The sequence below is a fragment of the Ambystoma mexicanum genome, chromosome 2p (assembly GCF_040938575.1).
Source record: "Ambystoma mexicanum isolate Mex_15411 chromosome 2p, UKY_AmexF1_1, whole genome shotgun sequence".
NCBI classification, from domain to species: Eukaryota; Metazoa; Chordata; class Amphibia; order Caudata; family Ambystomatidae; genus Ambystoma; species Ambystoma mexicanum.
The window spans coordinates 1,009,745,284-1,009,763,495 of NC_090923.1; the positions used below are offsets into that span (position 1 = coordinate 1,009,745,284).

The 18,212-nt window shown below is 43.4% G+C and overlaps 1 protein-coding gene across 2 annotated transcripts in view; it reads right to left on the reverse strand.

Moving 5' to 3' along the window:
* PCNX3 (pecanex 3) overlaps positions 1-18,212 on the reverse strand; it is a 1,956,057-nt gene that overhangs the window by 569,331 nt on the left and 1,368,514 nt on the right. For both annotated transcript variants that reach the window (XM_069644841.1, XM_069644840.1), the window contains one exon: positions 5,199-5,307. In XM_069644841.1, the coding sequence (XP_069500942.1) occupies positions 5,199-5,307 (109 nt within the window). The remainder of the gene's footprint in view (positions 1-5,198; positions 5,308-18,212) is intronic.

Consider the following 18,212-nt stretch of genomic DNA (forward strand, 5'->3'; position numbering starts at 1 on the left):
TGTGAGTGCCCTCTGTACGCCACTTGCATCGTGGAGCAGGAAGGCTGTCGATAAGGGGTGGTGTAGCCCTTGGAGGACCTGCTGGGTTTTCCCCTTGAGGACCAAAAGGACAACCGACGTTGATGCAGGGTGCCCAGCAAATGTGCTGTCTCTGTGTCAGTCTGATTTGAAGACACTCATTGACAGTCTTGCCAAACGGGTTTTCCCAACAAATGGCATGTTCAGCACCTTAGACTGAACGTCTGGCCTGAAGTTGGTGGCTTTCGGTCATCCCTGCTGATGAAGAGACACTCCGTTTCCCATCTGACGGAATTTAATGTCTGTGATGTCCACTGCCACTGTGATGGCATGGTCTGAGGCCCCTTCTCCCTCCTGGAACAGTTCAAGAGCTTCCAAAGTCCAGAATAGGACCCAGTTTATACCATAGCTCACTATCGTATCGGGACAATGGCTAGGGCATTAGTTCCCTTAATGGTGCTGGCAGCCAAATATAGGTAATTCTCTTCCCCATAGAGTCCAGCTTCATCCCCTCCTGGTCCATGGGTACCATAGACGAGCACAACGGGTTCGCAGAGTGCTTCCTGGTCGCGGCCGAGACCACAGAGTGAGCTGAAGGCTGGGACATCAGGCACTTGGAGGCTGAGTCCGGGAATCTGCATTTCTTCTCGGGTCTGTTCCGCTTGGGCGGGGTTCGGATTCTTCAACAGTGCTAGGCAGTCATCCCAAATATCGTCCAACAAAGGAACGGACATGATGGTCCTCTGCCTGGACTTGAGACATTGGTAAAGGAACCCTTCCTTTTTCGTCTCCTCAGGCACCATTTGAAAGAGTTCCGAGGCTCTGGACATCATGGAGCTGGCTCGCCGTATGCTGGCACAAAGTCATCAGTCTAGTCAGGGTCGGTCGCCGTAGCCACTGTATCTGTTCCTGTGTTTGTGCGAGTAGCAGTATCCCCTGTTGCGGGTCACATCCTCAGGTGGAGGTGGGGTCAGTTGGTGCCCTGGGCCAGTAGGGTGCTTTTACTTGTGTTTGTGCCTAGAAGGACTTCCGGAAAGGGGTCTTGGAGGACTTCTAGACAGAGCAGGGCCTGGTGTGGGCGGCAGTATCTGCTGAATCTCTGATACCAGCGTGTGCAGCATGGTCAGAATGTCCAATAAAAAATACCAGGGTTAAGGTCTAGGAGGAATGAGAGAAGGAGCCTCCGGGCTGGTATGCCTCTTCTGAAGAAGTAGATGAGAGTTCACTCTGAGTTGACCCACCTTCCAAGAAGTGTCCCTGGCCCCCTTTGCGGTCCGAATAGTAGCCCTAGGGCAGGTAGTCACCCTCACCGGAGCTAGTATAAACGTGCCCAGGCACGCTTGGTTCAGCCCCTTGTTCTGTACCCTTCATAGGGGTTGTCTAAGCATTACTCCTTACCCCCTCCTGAGACTTCTGGGGGGACGGGGTTGCTGTCCCTTTCCAAAGCCGAGGCCGTTACCTCTCGTCGTGCCGGTAGGGACACGCACGGAGCAGCCGTCGCTGTGGACACCACCCTTGCGGTCTGCCCTTCTTTTGAAGAAGTGGTGATCGTCAACGGGGTGGCCGACCGGGTGGCAACAACAGTCGTTGTCGATGCAGTTGTGGCTGTTTATGATGGTGTTGTCTTGGCTGGTTGAGACGCCGATGGAGGCAGAGAAGGGACCCCTTGGGTTTCTCCTTCCTCGCCTTGTCCACCGATGTCAAGCAGAGTTTCAAAAGGGTCAAAAATATTCTCTTAGAGAGGACCCCCCTCGCCGGTAGGCTGATCGTGGATGTGGTTGGTGATGGCTACCTCGTCCTTCCCGAGCCTGCACTCGCAGCAGCAGCAAATGCATTGCGATCTGTGTCGTGCTGCCTTGCCTTCTTTTGGACCCCATGCATGGGGCATCCTTAAAGGACCTTAACCTCTTTTCTGAGGGAGATTGATTGTGGAATCGGCCGGCCCTGGCGGAAGCATGACCATGCCCAGAGACCGATTCAGAGGCCTTACCCGATTTCAACCACGCCACCAGCCTGTTGTAGCAGTCCTTCTTGGCCTTTTTCGAAAACCCACGGCAGACCTCGCTTCCCTCGTCATGTTCGGAATGCAGGCATTAAAGACATTTGTGGTGTCAATCCTCCATGAAAACGTTTCTTAGTCAACATTTCCTGCAGAGTTTGAAGAGGAATCTCTTCTCCTTGGTCATGGTGAAAAGGCGCAAAGTAGGCCAGAGCCTGGGCCTTCTCTGATCCGATGAAAAATCCTTGATTTAGCTTGATCTTCACTGAAAGCGGATCCCCGCTGTTGCTAGTCACCTGCGGTCGAACGATAAATCCCATAAACTGTCAAAAATGTTCACATTCTACTCAAAAACTCGAAATATTAGGAAAAAAGCTCAGCGAGCACTAAGAGGTCTCCCAAAACTGAAGCGTGCAGTAAAAATATGAAGATGCCCATCATGGGTGGGGACTGTCAATGGATGGGAGCAGTATGATCCAGAGTACAATGATTGGTTTAAAGGAGAAATACAGTGTTCAAGCAAAGGTTAAACTTTTTTTTTTTTAACTAAAGATTCCCAGCCTGACGACGGGGGAATATTCATGAGCATGTCAATCCATGCCAGACCCCATGCTGGAGAACTGCAGCCACCTGATTATAGTAAATGCTTCAGAATTGATGGATCAGAACATCCTATAGTGCAAACTGTATAAGGTCTTAGTTGACCATTGAGACTGCAATAAATAAATATCTCAATTTATATCTGGTTGGGTGACAAAGCTGTAGACTAGCACTAATTATCAGAAGTTCTGTGAGGACATTGTAAGGTGATCTGGTGTTAATAATCATGTTTTTATATAGTGCTTTGCGGAAAATTACTCCCCTTCTGTATGCTTTAATTAAAAGGTCTGATTCTAACCTTTTGACTGGTTGTCGTACACAGATATTGAAGGACAAGCTAAGTTGCATATCTGTGTTACCAACATCTCGCATTGGACCTATTAGCTAAACATGAAGCCCCTAAGGGATATAAAGGCTGTCAGAGGAGGCCAAGCTTGGCATGTTATGTCATCTAAATAATACGTTCATTCACTATCAGATTACTTGCCCTTTTGTGACTCCTCCCACTATCTATTATATTCCGTGTTTCCCAACATGCACTGGAATGAGTAATCATTTCATGTTAAAGAAGAAGTTTAGGACAGTTAACAAATCATGCAAATTAAATGAGATTGGATTAAGGCAGGTCATTATAAAGGTCTGAGAGAACTTCAGCAGCAAAACTCCATGCTTAGGCCATGCTCCCCACATAATGTGCGACATGCCTCATTATATGGGAGGCACAAGTAGACAGTACCTACAGTATGTTGTTGTGTCATATCTCGGGATTCATTATGTTTCGCAACATCCAGCATGACAAAGCATTGCAAAATGCAATTGTGTACTGTTTGCAACTTGACACGTATTGAAGTATTTCATATGTCTGATTAAAGAATTGACTGCAAATTCCATATCTTTTTTGAACAGGTTTCTGAAATGTGTTGCGTAAAAGCACCATTCCAACGTAGTACAATACATTTTTCAGGGTAAACGTTCCTCCTTCGTCCCCAATTGTCCCAGAGTCGATTTAAGCATACTCCTTCTGCATTCCTGCCAATTTTGAAAATTGATTGACTGAAAAATATTTACACCCTACTACGTAAAAGCTTTCCCAGCAATGACTGGCTGTAGATGTTATTATGCAGGAGAGATTCTTGCAGCACTACTGCTCATTCTCGGTCTGTTTTATGTGCAAGAGAGAATCAATTAGTGCTACTGCCAAAGATATTGCAGTTTTCAATGAAGGGAGTTTGCAAAGCTTCATGCAGTACATGCTATACAATCTATGTTAGAAGAAAACTTCAGAGGTGGGCCATGCCCTTCCTGCTTCTTGTTAAGGCAGCTCGCAGGAACCCATTCACACCACATGCAGGGGTGGGGGGCGGCACTGCATACATTTGAAGAGGCAGGGACTAATGTGGATGCAAAAACCTGAGAACTGGTGTTTGTCGCATAAAACAATAAGCATGTTATAGGCCAGTCTCAGAACTACTTCTACTCTGGCAGATGTCCATCTTTCCCCAGTAGGGGTAGCACTGAGTTCAAATGGTACCCTTACTGTGTCATCCAATTTATACTACAATACATCAAACTTATTTCATTATCATTTTAGAAGACTCTAAAAATGACATTTGTACCAAAATGTACCCCGTAATCGTTAATGAAAATAAAAAGCTTAAGTTGTATCTGCAAGCTCAAGGCCATTTTCAGTTCTATACATCATTGCTGCCGATCGCAATTTTCGAGGAAAGCGCCCTCCCAATCGTCTTGCAAAACGTAACAATTTGGCCTCTGCCACACATTCCTTTTCCATGTAATCCTACACAGTTTTAGGTCTTATGATCTGCTACTAAAAAGCTCCCATTTTCCGCCAGAATCTCACAAAAATGGTCATCTTCGCACAAGGTTTATGGAACACCACTTGACAGTTCATCAGGCATTCTTGCAACTCCTGCATCTGAAGCCCTTGCCACCTGCACCCATATGTTTGTGTTCCTTGCTGTGCAGTCGGTTGATTGTTGCATACACCATTCCCATACTTTTCCCAGAAAACCAATATTGGCAATGAACAAGCACTCCTGTGTGTAGCTGTGTGCAAGTAAATTAACATATGCAATGAACTACCCTATTATGTATGCAACCTGATTTGCTGCATAGCAAAAGAAGTTCTGAATGGGTTGAGTGAGGACTTAATATTAATATAAGGAGGATGGATAAATAAGCCATTACATGGGGAATAAGAACGTAACATTAATATTATAAATACATGTTACAGTGCTGGGATCAAGACCCAGTAGAAAACTTTACGAGGTTAATATTTGGGGTTAGCTTTTGCCTCAACTATGTGAGCAGGGTTGATGCACTCCGGCTGGCTCAGTGAGACGCTGATACTGCTGTGGTGGGCATGGACTCAGAGCTCTCAAATTCCATAAGCACTAAATACGCACCTGACATTCTTTTAAGTGCTCCTACGGTCAAGTAATCAAAACCCAACAAATGGCACCCCACCCTCCTTATCCCATTGTTCTCTTTCCATGAAGTATAACATCCAGCAACAAAAGCACTATATTGAAAGTGCTGCGCAGGCAACCCAAAAGGATACGTGGAACAGCAAATGGTTGTGCAAATGCATGAAACGCAGAGCCCCATGTAATCTGCCAGGGTGCAATATAGGTGAGCACGAAGCGCAGCTTGTAAAGCAAGTCCCAGAGCTGTGAGAAGAAGAAGACTCAGTGAATAATTGCAAGGAACAGGCCACAATTTGCTTTCATTGTTCTCCCAACATTCTAGGCCCCTATTTTCACTCCACTATCATAAATGACAATTGCCCCCACTTGCAAAATGATTGAAAACCAAATACGATCTTAGAATCACAGCAACAGATTAATTTAAAAGTCAATACATTTGTAATATCAAAACAAATATATCCAAAGCCTTAAACCCTTCAGAGAAAGATGTAAAAGTAAAGGTTACTCACTTAAGTTAGTACTGCAGTCCAAGTTGTTCAATGCTTTTCAGTCATACGACCTACATGTTTCAGTTCTGTCCAAACTTGAAACAGGGGCCCAACACTTTAAAGTTTAGAGACTACCCTCAGAAAAGAGGTTAAGCCAATTCTCTCCCTCCTCCTCTCCTGCGTTTACTCCTCTCTCTCTGCATTGATATTTGTAATCTTTCATAGCCATAAAAGAGAAGAGAGGCGAGGCAATAGGTTGCATGACGAAACAATGAGGGGAAAAAATTACAATCATAAACTTCTTTATACTTCCACTCGTATGAATCAGAAGATTATAAATTGTGAACAGGTGATTAATTATGTGGGAATACAACAGTTAAACACCTGCTGGTGGAGTTACACTATGCACTAACTGCTCAATGCAAGAGATTATGTTGTAATGGAAGCATTTAATGAGTCTCTAACAGTGGAGTTACCTAAGAAATAACAGGGTATTTTTGGAAGTCTATATTAACTTTTTTTCAGCTACCTAAATGGAAAAGGTTTCTGTATGTGAAGACAGATTTGGCTAAAAAGTAGGCAATGCGATCTCATAATTTAAGTGAATGAATGGTTGTATTTTATATGGGTATGATATTGATTTATTGTCTCATGGATTTTTCTTCTTTCTTTGCTGGTGTTTTTTTTATTGGAAAGTTAATACTCTGTTTGATTTTGTTTGTTTGGAATGACAATGATTTAGATTGCCAAGTGCAACTTTTGAAGTGAGAGTAGTCTCATATTTGTAGATGTGATCTTAATGTGTTAGCTAATTAGTCTCTTCTTACTCATTTAATGTGCACAACCTCTTCTTAAGATATGTAAAATTTCAACTTTCTTTTTTCCTTTATTTGTATTTGTTTATTATGTGTAAAAAGTCAAGATTTCTTCTTTTTTGGCTATATCACAATAAAAAAAAATAATAATAAAAAAATAATAAGTGGAAATATGGGGCCACTTTTGGGAAACACACAGGATGAGCGAAGTAGAAAACATTTTCTTTCATGAAAATCGCATTGGGCTCCATTACTGTAGGAGTGAGCGGAGCTAACAATGAATTCTTAGGGGAATTCAGGACAAGCATAGACACAAGTAGCAATTAAGAGGGTATAGAGTGCACTTACAACTCACTTCTTCTGGAGGGAATTGCAACAAAGGCAACCTATTCTAAAAGAAACTTGATAGAAACACATGCAATATTTCAAATGGTAGGTGGAACTCTAGAGAACGATATAGCCTATTGTGCAACTCATAGGAATAACATCTCTTCGCAGAGAATGTTAGACATTTATTTCTATATTACCTCCTAGCATACGGCTATTCAGTTGCTTGCATATTTTTCAGATTATCTGAACAGTTGAGATGAAAGTATTCCATGTTTTCAGGAACTAAGAGCTCAAGGTTCTCAATTGTGAGGGGGTGGGTAAAAAGACCAGAGGAAACCCAGATACTTGTAAAATCACTGTTGTTAATTTGCGGATAAGGGACCATGATGTGCGACAGATCTGCTTAAACTGCCCACATCTCCCTTCAGTTCTCCTGCTAGATTTGCCAGCACTATAATTCCAATCGGAATTGACCGATTCCCAATGGGAAGTACACCCCATTTCGGCATTGCCAGTTCGGCGCAGTCAGGTTTGGCAAAAGCTGTTAGGCGTGACCAGTTTCGGTGCGGCAGTACAAGTATTTTAATTAAAACAAAATTGATGCTGTCTCGAACCCTGGCCTGCAGGGCTCCGAGACTGACTAGCTAACCACTAGGCTATCGAGATCTTATTTTCAAATGCACCAGTTACTTATATTAACGTGGGTCATTCAGAAAACGTTACGCTTAATATAAGTAAAAGTTGCACGTGAAATTGATGAGATCTCTATGGCCTTACGGTTGAATGTGCAGCCAGCAACCCTGCAGGCCAGGGTTTGCGATGGCCCTAATTCTATAATTATAGTTTTTTTTAATTAAATGTTAAACTTTTGGCGAACTGGCCGTGCCAAAGAGGGTGCGCCAAACCGACTCCTGCAGCGAAATGTCCATGCCAAATCGATCCACAACGAATCAGCAGCACCAAAATGTCTTGTTTCGTCAATGGGAGTATTTTATAAGCGACTACAAATGTTTTAACTGAAAAACGGAAATGTTTTTGTGATAATTATTCCTTTGCAACTGGTTATTCACACACATTAAAAGATACAGGTCTACTTCTACCAATCAGGTAGTAATAATAGTAGTTTCTTCCTGTGGTACTATGTGCACTACTGGTTCAAACATATCATATAGCGGTGTGGGTAAAAGCAGGCGCACAAGGTCCTAGATGTCGATTTCCTATTTTTTGTTGGGAGTGTTTTTACTTCCTGTTTTTATTTTTGGTGAGTATTAGTCTATTTTTAGGGAGTACCGATACACCCCTTATCTGTAGGGCTGAAGAAATCCTTTCTAAAGTTCTACTTTGCAGGACGATTTACTATGTGATTGGACGATGCCCATAGCACTGGATGAGGTTTCTCTCTATGAAAGTATCTTCCAAACAGGTGCTCCCCTGGCTCCTCCAGAAGTATCAAGGACAACATTACCTCCCTTGCTCCAGCCGTGGCTGATTTCTGCAATCACTCCTTTGCCACTGGCTCCTTCCCTCCACTCCTCAAGCACTCACTTGTGCATCCTCTCCTCAAAAAGCCTTCTGCTGTCCCCTCCTACCTGGCTAACAACCACCATATCTCTGTTAGCCCCTTCCTGGGCAAACTCTTGGAGAAGCTGGTCATCTCCCAGCTGATCCACCACACTGAATCTGTTGGTTGTCTCCACGACCACAAGTCTGGCTTCAGAGCACTCAGGAAACTGCACTCCTGAAAACCTGTGAAGACTTTCTCTCAAATCTTGACCTTTCCTCTGCCTTTGATACAGTCAATCATGCCACCCTTATAAATCAGCTCTGTGATACCCTTGGCATCACGGACCTGACACTGGACTGGTTGACCTCCTTCCTCTCTGTCTGACCATCCCAAGTTCAACTGGGCCCTTTTCTCTCGCACATCACACTCTCTACCTCACTTCACCCCCCCAAACCCCCCCATGCTCTTTTTGTTACTGCACTTGCACGTTGCGAATGACAAGGCCTAGTAGGACCGTGTTTTGTTATTCTTCATCCCTGTTCCCCATCACGCCCCTTGTCTTGTTGCGCCCTGAAACACCATTTGCTGTATAGGCGAACCATAAATACCCAATAAATATAAATGTCAATTATAATGAAGCATAGTCCAAAAAGGTAAACATAGTTCAGGTAAGTAAAATCACTCAATCCCATAACAGCAGTATAGGCCTAAGAAGGAATCCTTGACCAGGCATCCACCGGACAAAGTCAGGAAACAGTGAGAAATGGACAGGACTTTACGCCCATGTAACCCTATGGAAAATGGCAGAGGGGAGGTGGAGGGAGACAAGTAGGTTAACTTTACTTGCGGACTCCAATTTCTCCAGAGACTACTGCTGAGGTTCCGGAATCTGTTGGGGGCACAATGTTCTGTTCTTGGCCCTTTCGATGGAGGCCCAGGAGACACAGATCTAGAGGTCACTTTCGGATACCAGATTTCGTCTCAGTCAGTTGCAGTGCTTTATTATTATTTTTTAAGATTTGTAAGGCGCAACCCCCGCCGGTAGTCCTCAGTGAGCACAAGAAAGGAGATGTGAAACCAGTAAGGGAACAAAAGGTCAGACCATAAGACAGTCAGGTAGGTAAGAGGTGCTAATCATTCGAGTTCACTTAAAGCTGGTGAGACTGGGGTATCGCTGATAGAGGAGGGTAGAGAGTTCCACAAAGCGGGAGTGCAGACGTGAAAGCAAGTACCTCCAAAGTTTCTTAACTTGTGCCTGGGTCTGGTTAGTTTACAAGACCCACTGGAGCAGAGAATGTGCTGAACGGGGCCCTGTTCTAATCTGTTAGGTAACGTGGTGCCTTTTTGGCAAGGCATTTATAGGTAAGGGTAAGTATTTTGTTAGAGAAATGATGATGTACCAGAAGCCAGTGCAGAGACCACCTAATTTCAGTCCCATGGTCCTTTGGCCCTAAGTTACAGATTACTCTAACAGCCTAATTTTGAGTGGCTTTTAGATGTTTCGGACAATATTCAGGCTGAGAATTCACTAGTGCAGTGACCAGGGATGAAAGGTGCTTTAAGGCTTTATCTGCCTAAGGGGTTTACTGACATAGGCACAGGAAGCTTTGCCTTGCAGTATGTGGTGTTTCATTCACAGTCCAGAGTCAAGCATGACGCCTATCGTTTTTACCGTAGGACTCAATGGAATAATACAGCTTGAGATGGTAAAAGTATTGTATTTGAGGTTAAGCTTTTTCAACCGCTGATTGGAGCCAACATGCATCAGCTCGGTTTGTTCCTTTTTCAGTGCAAGGGAGTTGGTAGCCACCCAGCCTTGTATCAGATCATAAGTTGTCTCAACAAGGGAGGAATCAGAATCGTAATCACCAGATAGCTCAAAGACCAGCTGAATATCGTCAGCGTAATTTGTGTATCTCACGGCGGCATCCAGCAGGTCGAACAAGGGACGAATATATACTTTAACCAAGGAAGAGGACAAATGGGCGCCTTGTGGGACTCCACAAGAGAGTTCTTGTGGGAGGGCCTGAAAGTCACCCATGGCAACTCTTGCCCTCCTGGGGCCAAGAAATTAGGCAAACCATGCAATGGCAGACCTAGAACAGTTTAGCAGTTTGTCCAGCCTTTGTAGCACCATAGAATGGTCAACCAAGTCGAACGTGGCAGAAAGGTCTAACAACATAAGAGGTGTTATCCTGCCGCGATGGACTCTTTCTGCCAAAGTGGCTCTTAGGTCCAGCATGGCCGCCTCTTTGCCATACATGGTCTGGAATCCGGACTGACTAATACTCAGGAGGCCATTTTTTTCAGTATGTTCCTGGAGCTGCAAGTATGCAGCTCTGTCAAGAACTTTAAGCACGAACAGGACATTTGTGATAGGTCGATAATTGCTGACAACCTTTGGATCCAGGGTTGTTCTTTTAAGAACTGGGGTGATCCTAACATTCTTAAGATTTTGTGGAACAAGTGAGCTAAAAAGGATGAATTGACAATATTAGTGATGAAGGGGGAGAGAGAGAGAATAGAGTCCTTAATAACCATTGCGGGACATCAGGCAGTGGCTTTTAAGCCCTTTCACAATGTTGATGAGGGAATCTTGGGTGAGCGAATTTAAGGTGAATTCTAGGGGCGTACCACTAGTATTATCTGTCAGAACCTCATAATTAGATATGGGGCAGATGTTGTCAAGTAGGTCCAGTAGGCGTTTATTGATGGAAATTTGGTGGTTCATGATTTTGGTCCAGAATCCATCCTGAATTGCTTGACACCATGAGTCACTGGGGGAACAGTGTTGGTGATGCTTTTTCTGCCTTCTAATTCTTTTAAAATATTGAATAATTCCCTTTTGTCAGATTTGGCATTGGTTATCCGCTGCTCAAAGTTAATCTTTTTTGCTAAAATAGCCTTTTTATAATTTGCAGCGGCTAACCGATAAGTGGCAAGAGCGTTAGGACAGGGGTTCTTACTCCACTGCCATTCTGAGGATCTTTTGAGTTTCCCATTTTTAATTATGTCAGTGGAGAATCATGATTTTTCTGCTGCTTCAGTTTTAACTTTCCTACTGGTAATCAGAGCTAGCTTATTAATCGCTAGGGAGGTGATATGATTATATTCCTGAACTAAAGAATTAATTTCATTGTAATCTTGGGTGATAAAGTCAGAAATGGCTGTGGTGGTGATTATTTTTAGGTTTCGGGGTTTGAATTTCAGAACGAGCAAACCTTCTTATAAGGCGCTGGAGGAATAAGATCGAAAGAAATTAGATGATGGTCAGTCTAAAGACAAAGGGAAATGTTGAGAGATCCGATTTGTAGTTTAGGTGTAAGTAACCAGTCAAAAATGTGTCCATCCTTATGTGTGGGGTGTCTTATATGTTGATCCATTACCAATACTCTGAAGAGAGGTAGAGAAATAGCGACAGGATCAGTGCTGTCGCTTTACCAAAGATTAAAGTCACCCAGGACTATGTTGTGGGTAATGTGTTTAATGAGGTTCCCAAGAAGGGTATTTGCTCTTCAAACAAAGTAATAATTGAAGGCGGCTGATAAATAGTAGTGTGATCCTCAATCCGTAATTTTATAGAAAGATGTTCACAGTTCTCTTGAATCTAGGTTGGAGGCACCTTCCACCTGAACACCCAGGCAAAGAAAAGATTAAGGCTTTTTGCAGAGAAGTGTTAAGGATTTCAATCAGGCGACACACACCTTGGTCTCGGCCTAATATGCAGCGCACCACTGAGATGCCTTTCTCCTTATTTTATGCAGATTCAATATGAGATGGTACACAACTCGTATCACACCCCCTTTTTAAAATACCCTGGGTCACAATGCACCAGGCTGGTTTGCGAAATGCAATATTTATTTATTTATCTTAAAATTGGGGCAGCAATCACCAATGGGTGATAATCACAATGAAAATGGAATGAAGACACTTGGGTACCCTTCTGCTAGGACATATACACAGAACAAATGAATAGGAACACTTTTTGATTTAGGAAAGATAGCACCCAAGTTAAGGTTTCCACCTGCAATTTTCCCTCAACCCACAAATAATCAAATACTGAGTGGATAGAAAGAAGCAGCAGGTAGTCAGGGATAAGAGGCAGAAAATGGAACAAAAATCCAACCTTCCCTCACAGAATAAGAGGCAGAAACAGACTTTAAACCCTTAGCAATGGCCTAAAATAACACTCAAAATGTACAAATAATGAATGTGGTTAAATTATAATATACATATGTTTTATCACAATAGCAGTTATGTTATATCACTGACAATCACAAGGCAATGGATCAGCAAAAGACATACAATTCTAAAATGAGTGGAAAGTTTAGAGCATGCCAAATAACACGTTGGAAAACTACCCGAACGGTTTTTAATACTCTGATTTGAGTGCAGGGGATAGATCGATATCACAGGGACAATATAGAGGTGAAAATAGGTCTCTATCTATGAAACTGGATGAGATATGCAAGATATAAAAAGGGTCAATTTTAATAAAATGAAGCCGTGAAATAGGAAAGGAAATCAGTTGTGATAAGCACAGTTTTACTTTAAACTAGAGAATTCAGACTAGACCACCCAAAGATGGGCACAGTAAGATCCAAGGTTGATTCGCGAGTTCAACTCAGTCACCCCAGGGCCCAACCCTGGCGGAAACTAGTCCGATCACTCGAAATTAGGATTACACAAAACAAAATTGAAAAGAAATGGCGCTAGCACTTAGAATTATCCTCGTATCCTGTCCTTAATTTTTAACAGTTTCAACAAGTTACCAGGGTAAACATAGGATTGCTTAGGTAGTGGGATAGAGACAAAGGCAAGACAAGGTAGGCTATGTATTTCTATGGGGTAGGGATTATACTCACAGTCCATTTTTGACTTTTGGGATTTTGGTCAGTCAACAGGGTATGGTCACCACACGGCTGGCGCGCCTGGCAAAAGACAGCTGGGCAAAAGACAGCTGGGCAAGGTCTGGTCACCGGGTAGTGAACAGCTGGGCAATTTGGGTCACTGGATGGTAATTCTCCTGGCAAAGGACAGCTGAATGGCAGGATTGCAGTGTGCATGCAGGTAATGGGCAGCAAGCCAGGCTGGTTCAGGATGCTTGCAAAAAGAATACCACAGCTTTCCCCTTTGGTTATTAGGGATTTTAGTGGGATTTCAGAATTGAGGCCTTGCTGGAAGGGTCAGCGATACTTAGGCCTTGTAGTTGGGATCAGCAAGATGGATGGAGCAGATCAGGAACGCAGCACAGGAACTTCAGGAGGAGTGTGTGTCCAGAGTCTTGAAAGGGATTCTTATTTATAATGTGTAGTGACATCATCAAAGTATAAGCCTGGGCAGGCTTAACTAAGCACACCTCTAACCGACTGGATTGGTCAGGGTTGCCAGTCCCCCACCTTGCTCTCAACTGGTTGGATTTCAAGGGCAGGATGTCAGATTTATGATGCGAGTTTTACAATGTTCAAAAACCTCCCACAGTCACTTTAGCTGAAATCCGATTTTGCCACGAATGGTACATTTATACAGATGAAGTCTCTTAGCAAATTACCTAAACAGGTTAAATATTGTATGCAGACCATTCCACCCCAACTCTGAAATCTGTGAGACATTGTTTCGCCCTTCTAATACATTTTGGTAATTTTGAGTATGAAAGATTCGGCCTAACATTCTGTAACTTTATACACGTGTACAGATTATCATAAGGGAGGTAAGTATTAAAATTCACAATGGCATCATGGATTCTTTCCTTATAATCCCCAATTCTTTTCCATTTCTGTTCCCAAGGTGTCAGTGAATTTTACAATGTCTCAAATTATAAACCACAAAATCATTTTTAAACTGCGAGATTTTCACAAAGTCCTGCTGCAGAGATAAAAGCCTTTACATTTTTATTAATAAATACTCTTTGGAAGCAAATGGCAGTCCTTTGTCACTGGACCATTTGTTTTTACTTCAGCTGCCACCAACTGTAATTTCCTCCAGAGTAAGGTGGGGGTTTTCCCAGCTTGATTGAAGACGTATTACCCCTTGCCCACTTCACACTTACTTGTCCTGGGAGTTCCATTGTCAGAGTGTTCAGCCCAGACCAGATTCTGTCCAACCTAGTAATTATCACAGAAGTGTTAGTATCTATTGAGAGCTTATGGTGGTTCCCTTCCTTGGGGGAAGCCTTAGCTCTGCCAACTGGAATAACCTGTTTTTGGAAGATGCAAAATCTAGCCAAGGCAGTTTAAAACCTTCATTTTCTTTTATTTGGTCCTGAATCCAAAAAAATAAGCCTGTTGAATAAACAGCCCCATATGTGTTTCCCAGCAGCCAACCTCTTCTCATTGCTAGGCACAGACAAGCTTTAATTCAAAATTTTACCTTTTTTTAAAAAAAACAGGCATTTTTTCTTTAGTTTGCAAAGCCCATTTTGCACACGTGGTGAAAGCTGCTAGCACTTTGCCTTTCAAATTCGATTTGACTTTCCATCTGGATTCCCACACTGTTTTGCAGCCATAGTTATTTTCTTGTGGGCAGTAGTTTGTTCGAAGTACAGATGCACTGAAATTGACACAGCCCAGATAGCTGGAGTTTCTTTGAACTACTGATCTTTGATAATTTGTAAAAAAAAATGAACGTGCTTCCCGTGTGGGTAAAAGTGAGTTTTCTTTGTTGATTCTTCTCAGATTTGGTTTGACAGAGCCTGTCATTCAGGGGTCATGCTTGGGTTTGCTGAAGCACAATGGGGATATGAATGGAGAGACATGGCCTTATTAATACAGAAGTTTGAGGAAGAACTGATGAAAATAGCGTCTGAGCAGCATCAATTTTAAAGGTAAAATGCTTCCTTTTTCAATGGTGACTTTGGGCAATCAGCAAACCAGTGCTGCTTTTTCACTCTATTTCTTTTGTATATGTAAGAACACACTGGCAAGCTTCCTCAGTGTGCCCCCTTGTTCCATCCTGCCAAATATGTGCTTGGCAATATGGTGCAGGCATCTTTTTGTTGCTGCAAAACGCAGTTTTGAGGCCATGGTGCTCACTGGAACCAGCGCAACCATTTTGCTGTTTCTGCTGAAGCGCAGCTTGGTTTTGGAGAAATTCTGTTCAGTCGGTCAATGTAGCCCACAGAAGGTGACCTCAAGACACCTGCAGGGAGCGAAAAATACAGATTGCAATGGGAATCACCACGGTCAGGCGGCGATAAGCAATCTTCAATGGACAAACAAAGGAGCAGGCCCAGCACATCTACCGTTGATGTACGAAGGCTGAAAATGCAGGAGGAAGTATCTTGTAGTACAAGCTGAAGATCCTCCAAGTTCCAAGGATGCACTCAGAATGGCGATGGCTGTAGCAAGGTGGCCCAGGAGAGAGTTGGTCAGTCCACTGTTGGGTCCAGGGACACTTCTGGAGGCACAGATCCTCAAGCAGGGGTTGAGACTACACTGCTTGTTCTCACTGGTTGAAGCGTCAATGCATCAACAAGAGTCTTCTTAAGATCAGGACAGAGGAGCAGGGCTTCACCAGGACTTCACTGGAGTTGGTGCTGGCCAGCTGCAGGAGTCGTCCTCGGTTCGCCAGCAGACTACACCTCTTCGTAGGGGTCTTGGCTCCAATGATGATCTGTCAAATGGCTGCAGTCCTTTTCTTAATTCAAGATTCGGACTGGAAGGTCGCCCAGGTCCACGAATGTTAAGGAACTGCAACATTCAAACTCTCAGTTGCAATCCAGTCATGTATAGATACTGGCCACAACATCTACCTAGCATCAGACATTCAGGCACCAGGATGTGTATTGGGACAAGATAGTCCCCAGCCCCCATATCTGGGCTCATACACAAACTGCCTCTTTGTCCGGGAAAGGGCCTCGCATATATGGACACAGAGGGCAGGAAAAATGGCAAAGAATAATATGGTCAAACGACACTGACGAAAACCCTGTGGTACACAGCCATTTTAGCGTGGCAGCAACCTTCAGTAGCCATTTGTGGTAATGCAAAGGTGCACAAGTAAAAAGTATAAAACACTGTAGGAAAATATCCGCTGCCACCACCCCATCCTAGGCACATTGTGCATGTAATCCAAAAGCCATTACATAAAAAGCTATACAGATACAAAGGGCCTCATTTCAAGTTTGGCAGAGCGTAATAAAGTGGTGGCAATTCTGTTACTGCTACTTTTTTTGGTGGTAACAGAATTCTGCTGTTTTTACCAAGCCAAATCCTGAGTTTATGGCTGTAAGTAAATCCTCCACTTCAGAGCCAAAAATCTGCGGAATTACCTCTGCTAAGCACCACAATGAGTCCTGTGGACTCCTAAAATATGGACTAAAACTGCCCTACCACCATTTGTAATCCTGTGGTGAACCCAAGGGATCAAGTGGCGGCAGCGGTAAGAGATTTTGGATGTAAATCAGCAGAATTACCACTGAATTACTGCTTTAATTCGGAATGAGGGCCAACGTATCTTAACCGCACTTCACTTTGGGGTGAAGTGTGCAATTGTAAAAATACAAGACATTCACTAAGAGAGACAGTCTATCAGTTCTGATAGTCTTATGGGCTGGTCAGTTTCTCCATAAGAATGGCCCAAAAGAAAAGGGAAGTAAAGCAGAAGGCTTTATTTACCTTCAAAAAGCCAGGCCAGGAGTACAACAAAGCAAAATTAAAGGGTGTGCCATATGAGTCTATAGAAGAAAAACAGCAAAAAGAAAATCTTTCCCAACAGCAAGCCATTTATTCTTGTAATGGATTCTAGCCTCTCAAAGACTTCCATAGCAGTACGTAAATCTGGAGGAGGGAGGAGAGCAAGAAACGCCACCTACAGCAGAATATTCTAGAGGACTGCTCAGTCAAAGCGAGTGACCTGATCGGACAGGAATCTAGCCAGTAATGTTTGGCACACTTGTGTATGTCTAAGACAGGTACACCTGCAGGTAACAGGAGGCAGCCAGTCCTCTAGTCGAATGAGCCTGAAGAATAGTAATTAACAATTTAGAAAATAAAAAAAAATTAATTGAGACATGTTTGAGAGCAGAATGCATTTTAGGTGTGAATGGAAAAGAGTAGGTGGCAATGGGGTATCCGGTAATATCCCTATAAATAATGTCGCCATACATCTAGTTGCAGGGAAAAGGCACAGGCGACATTATTAATGGGGATTATTTATAGGGTAAATGGGAGCAGGGGTGTTCCCCGCTCCCTTTAAAAAAATATGGGGGTTGCGGGGTGTCGCCTGCAGGTTCTATGGGTTAATATCGCCGCAGAATAACTGCACCATTCTTGTATGGCGACATTTTTGCGGGGATATTAACACATGGAACTGGCAATGGGTCTGATGTGGAGAGGCAAAGAGGTCCAGTGTTTTAGGTCCAATAGTGAGAAGGAAGGAAAAAAGTTGGGCATAGGATGGTTTAGCGACTGTCAGTAGAAGCTTGGTTTGAGATCGAAGCAAGCAAGTGAGGACATCAAGAGAGATAAGAGAACACAGGCAGGTAAGTACAAGGTTGTACGACATTTGAAAACTAGGCAGAGGAAGTGGAACATTAGACGAGATTCAAAGGATAGCCAAGTGAGGGACTGAAGAGAGCGGATGACAGAGGAACAAGGAGAAAGATCACAAAGTGCAAATAGTAGAGTTGAAAACAGAGCGCATGGGGGCAAGATGAGAAGCAGGGAGACCAACAAAAAGTGAGACGCAATGGTGAAGACGAGAGAGAACCAAAGTAGTAATAGGTTTAGTAGCGTGAAAGGGAAGAAAGGGGCATACTTTGCATATGTTGTACAATTGAAACAATGGAGCAAGCAGTATTGGTGACGTGTAGGAAAAACGAAAGATCAATGAGAGCACACAGATTTCATGCAAAGTTGAGAAAGGGAGGGTGGCAGTTGTAGGAAAGACAATAAATGGGAGAGATCCAGCAGCAGGCACACTGGAAGCTGGAAAGAACACAATCTAAGTTTTTGAGACATCGAGATGTAGGAAATGGGCATGCATCCAAGATTGTATTGCAAGAAGACAGCA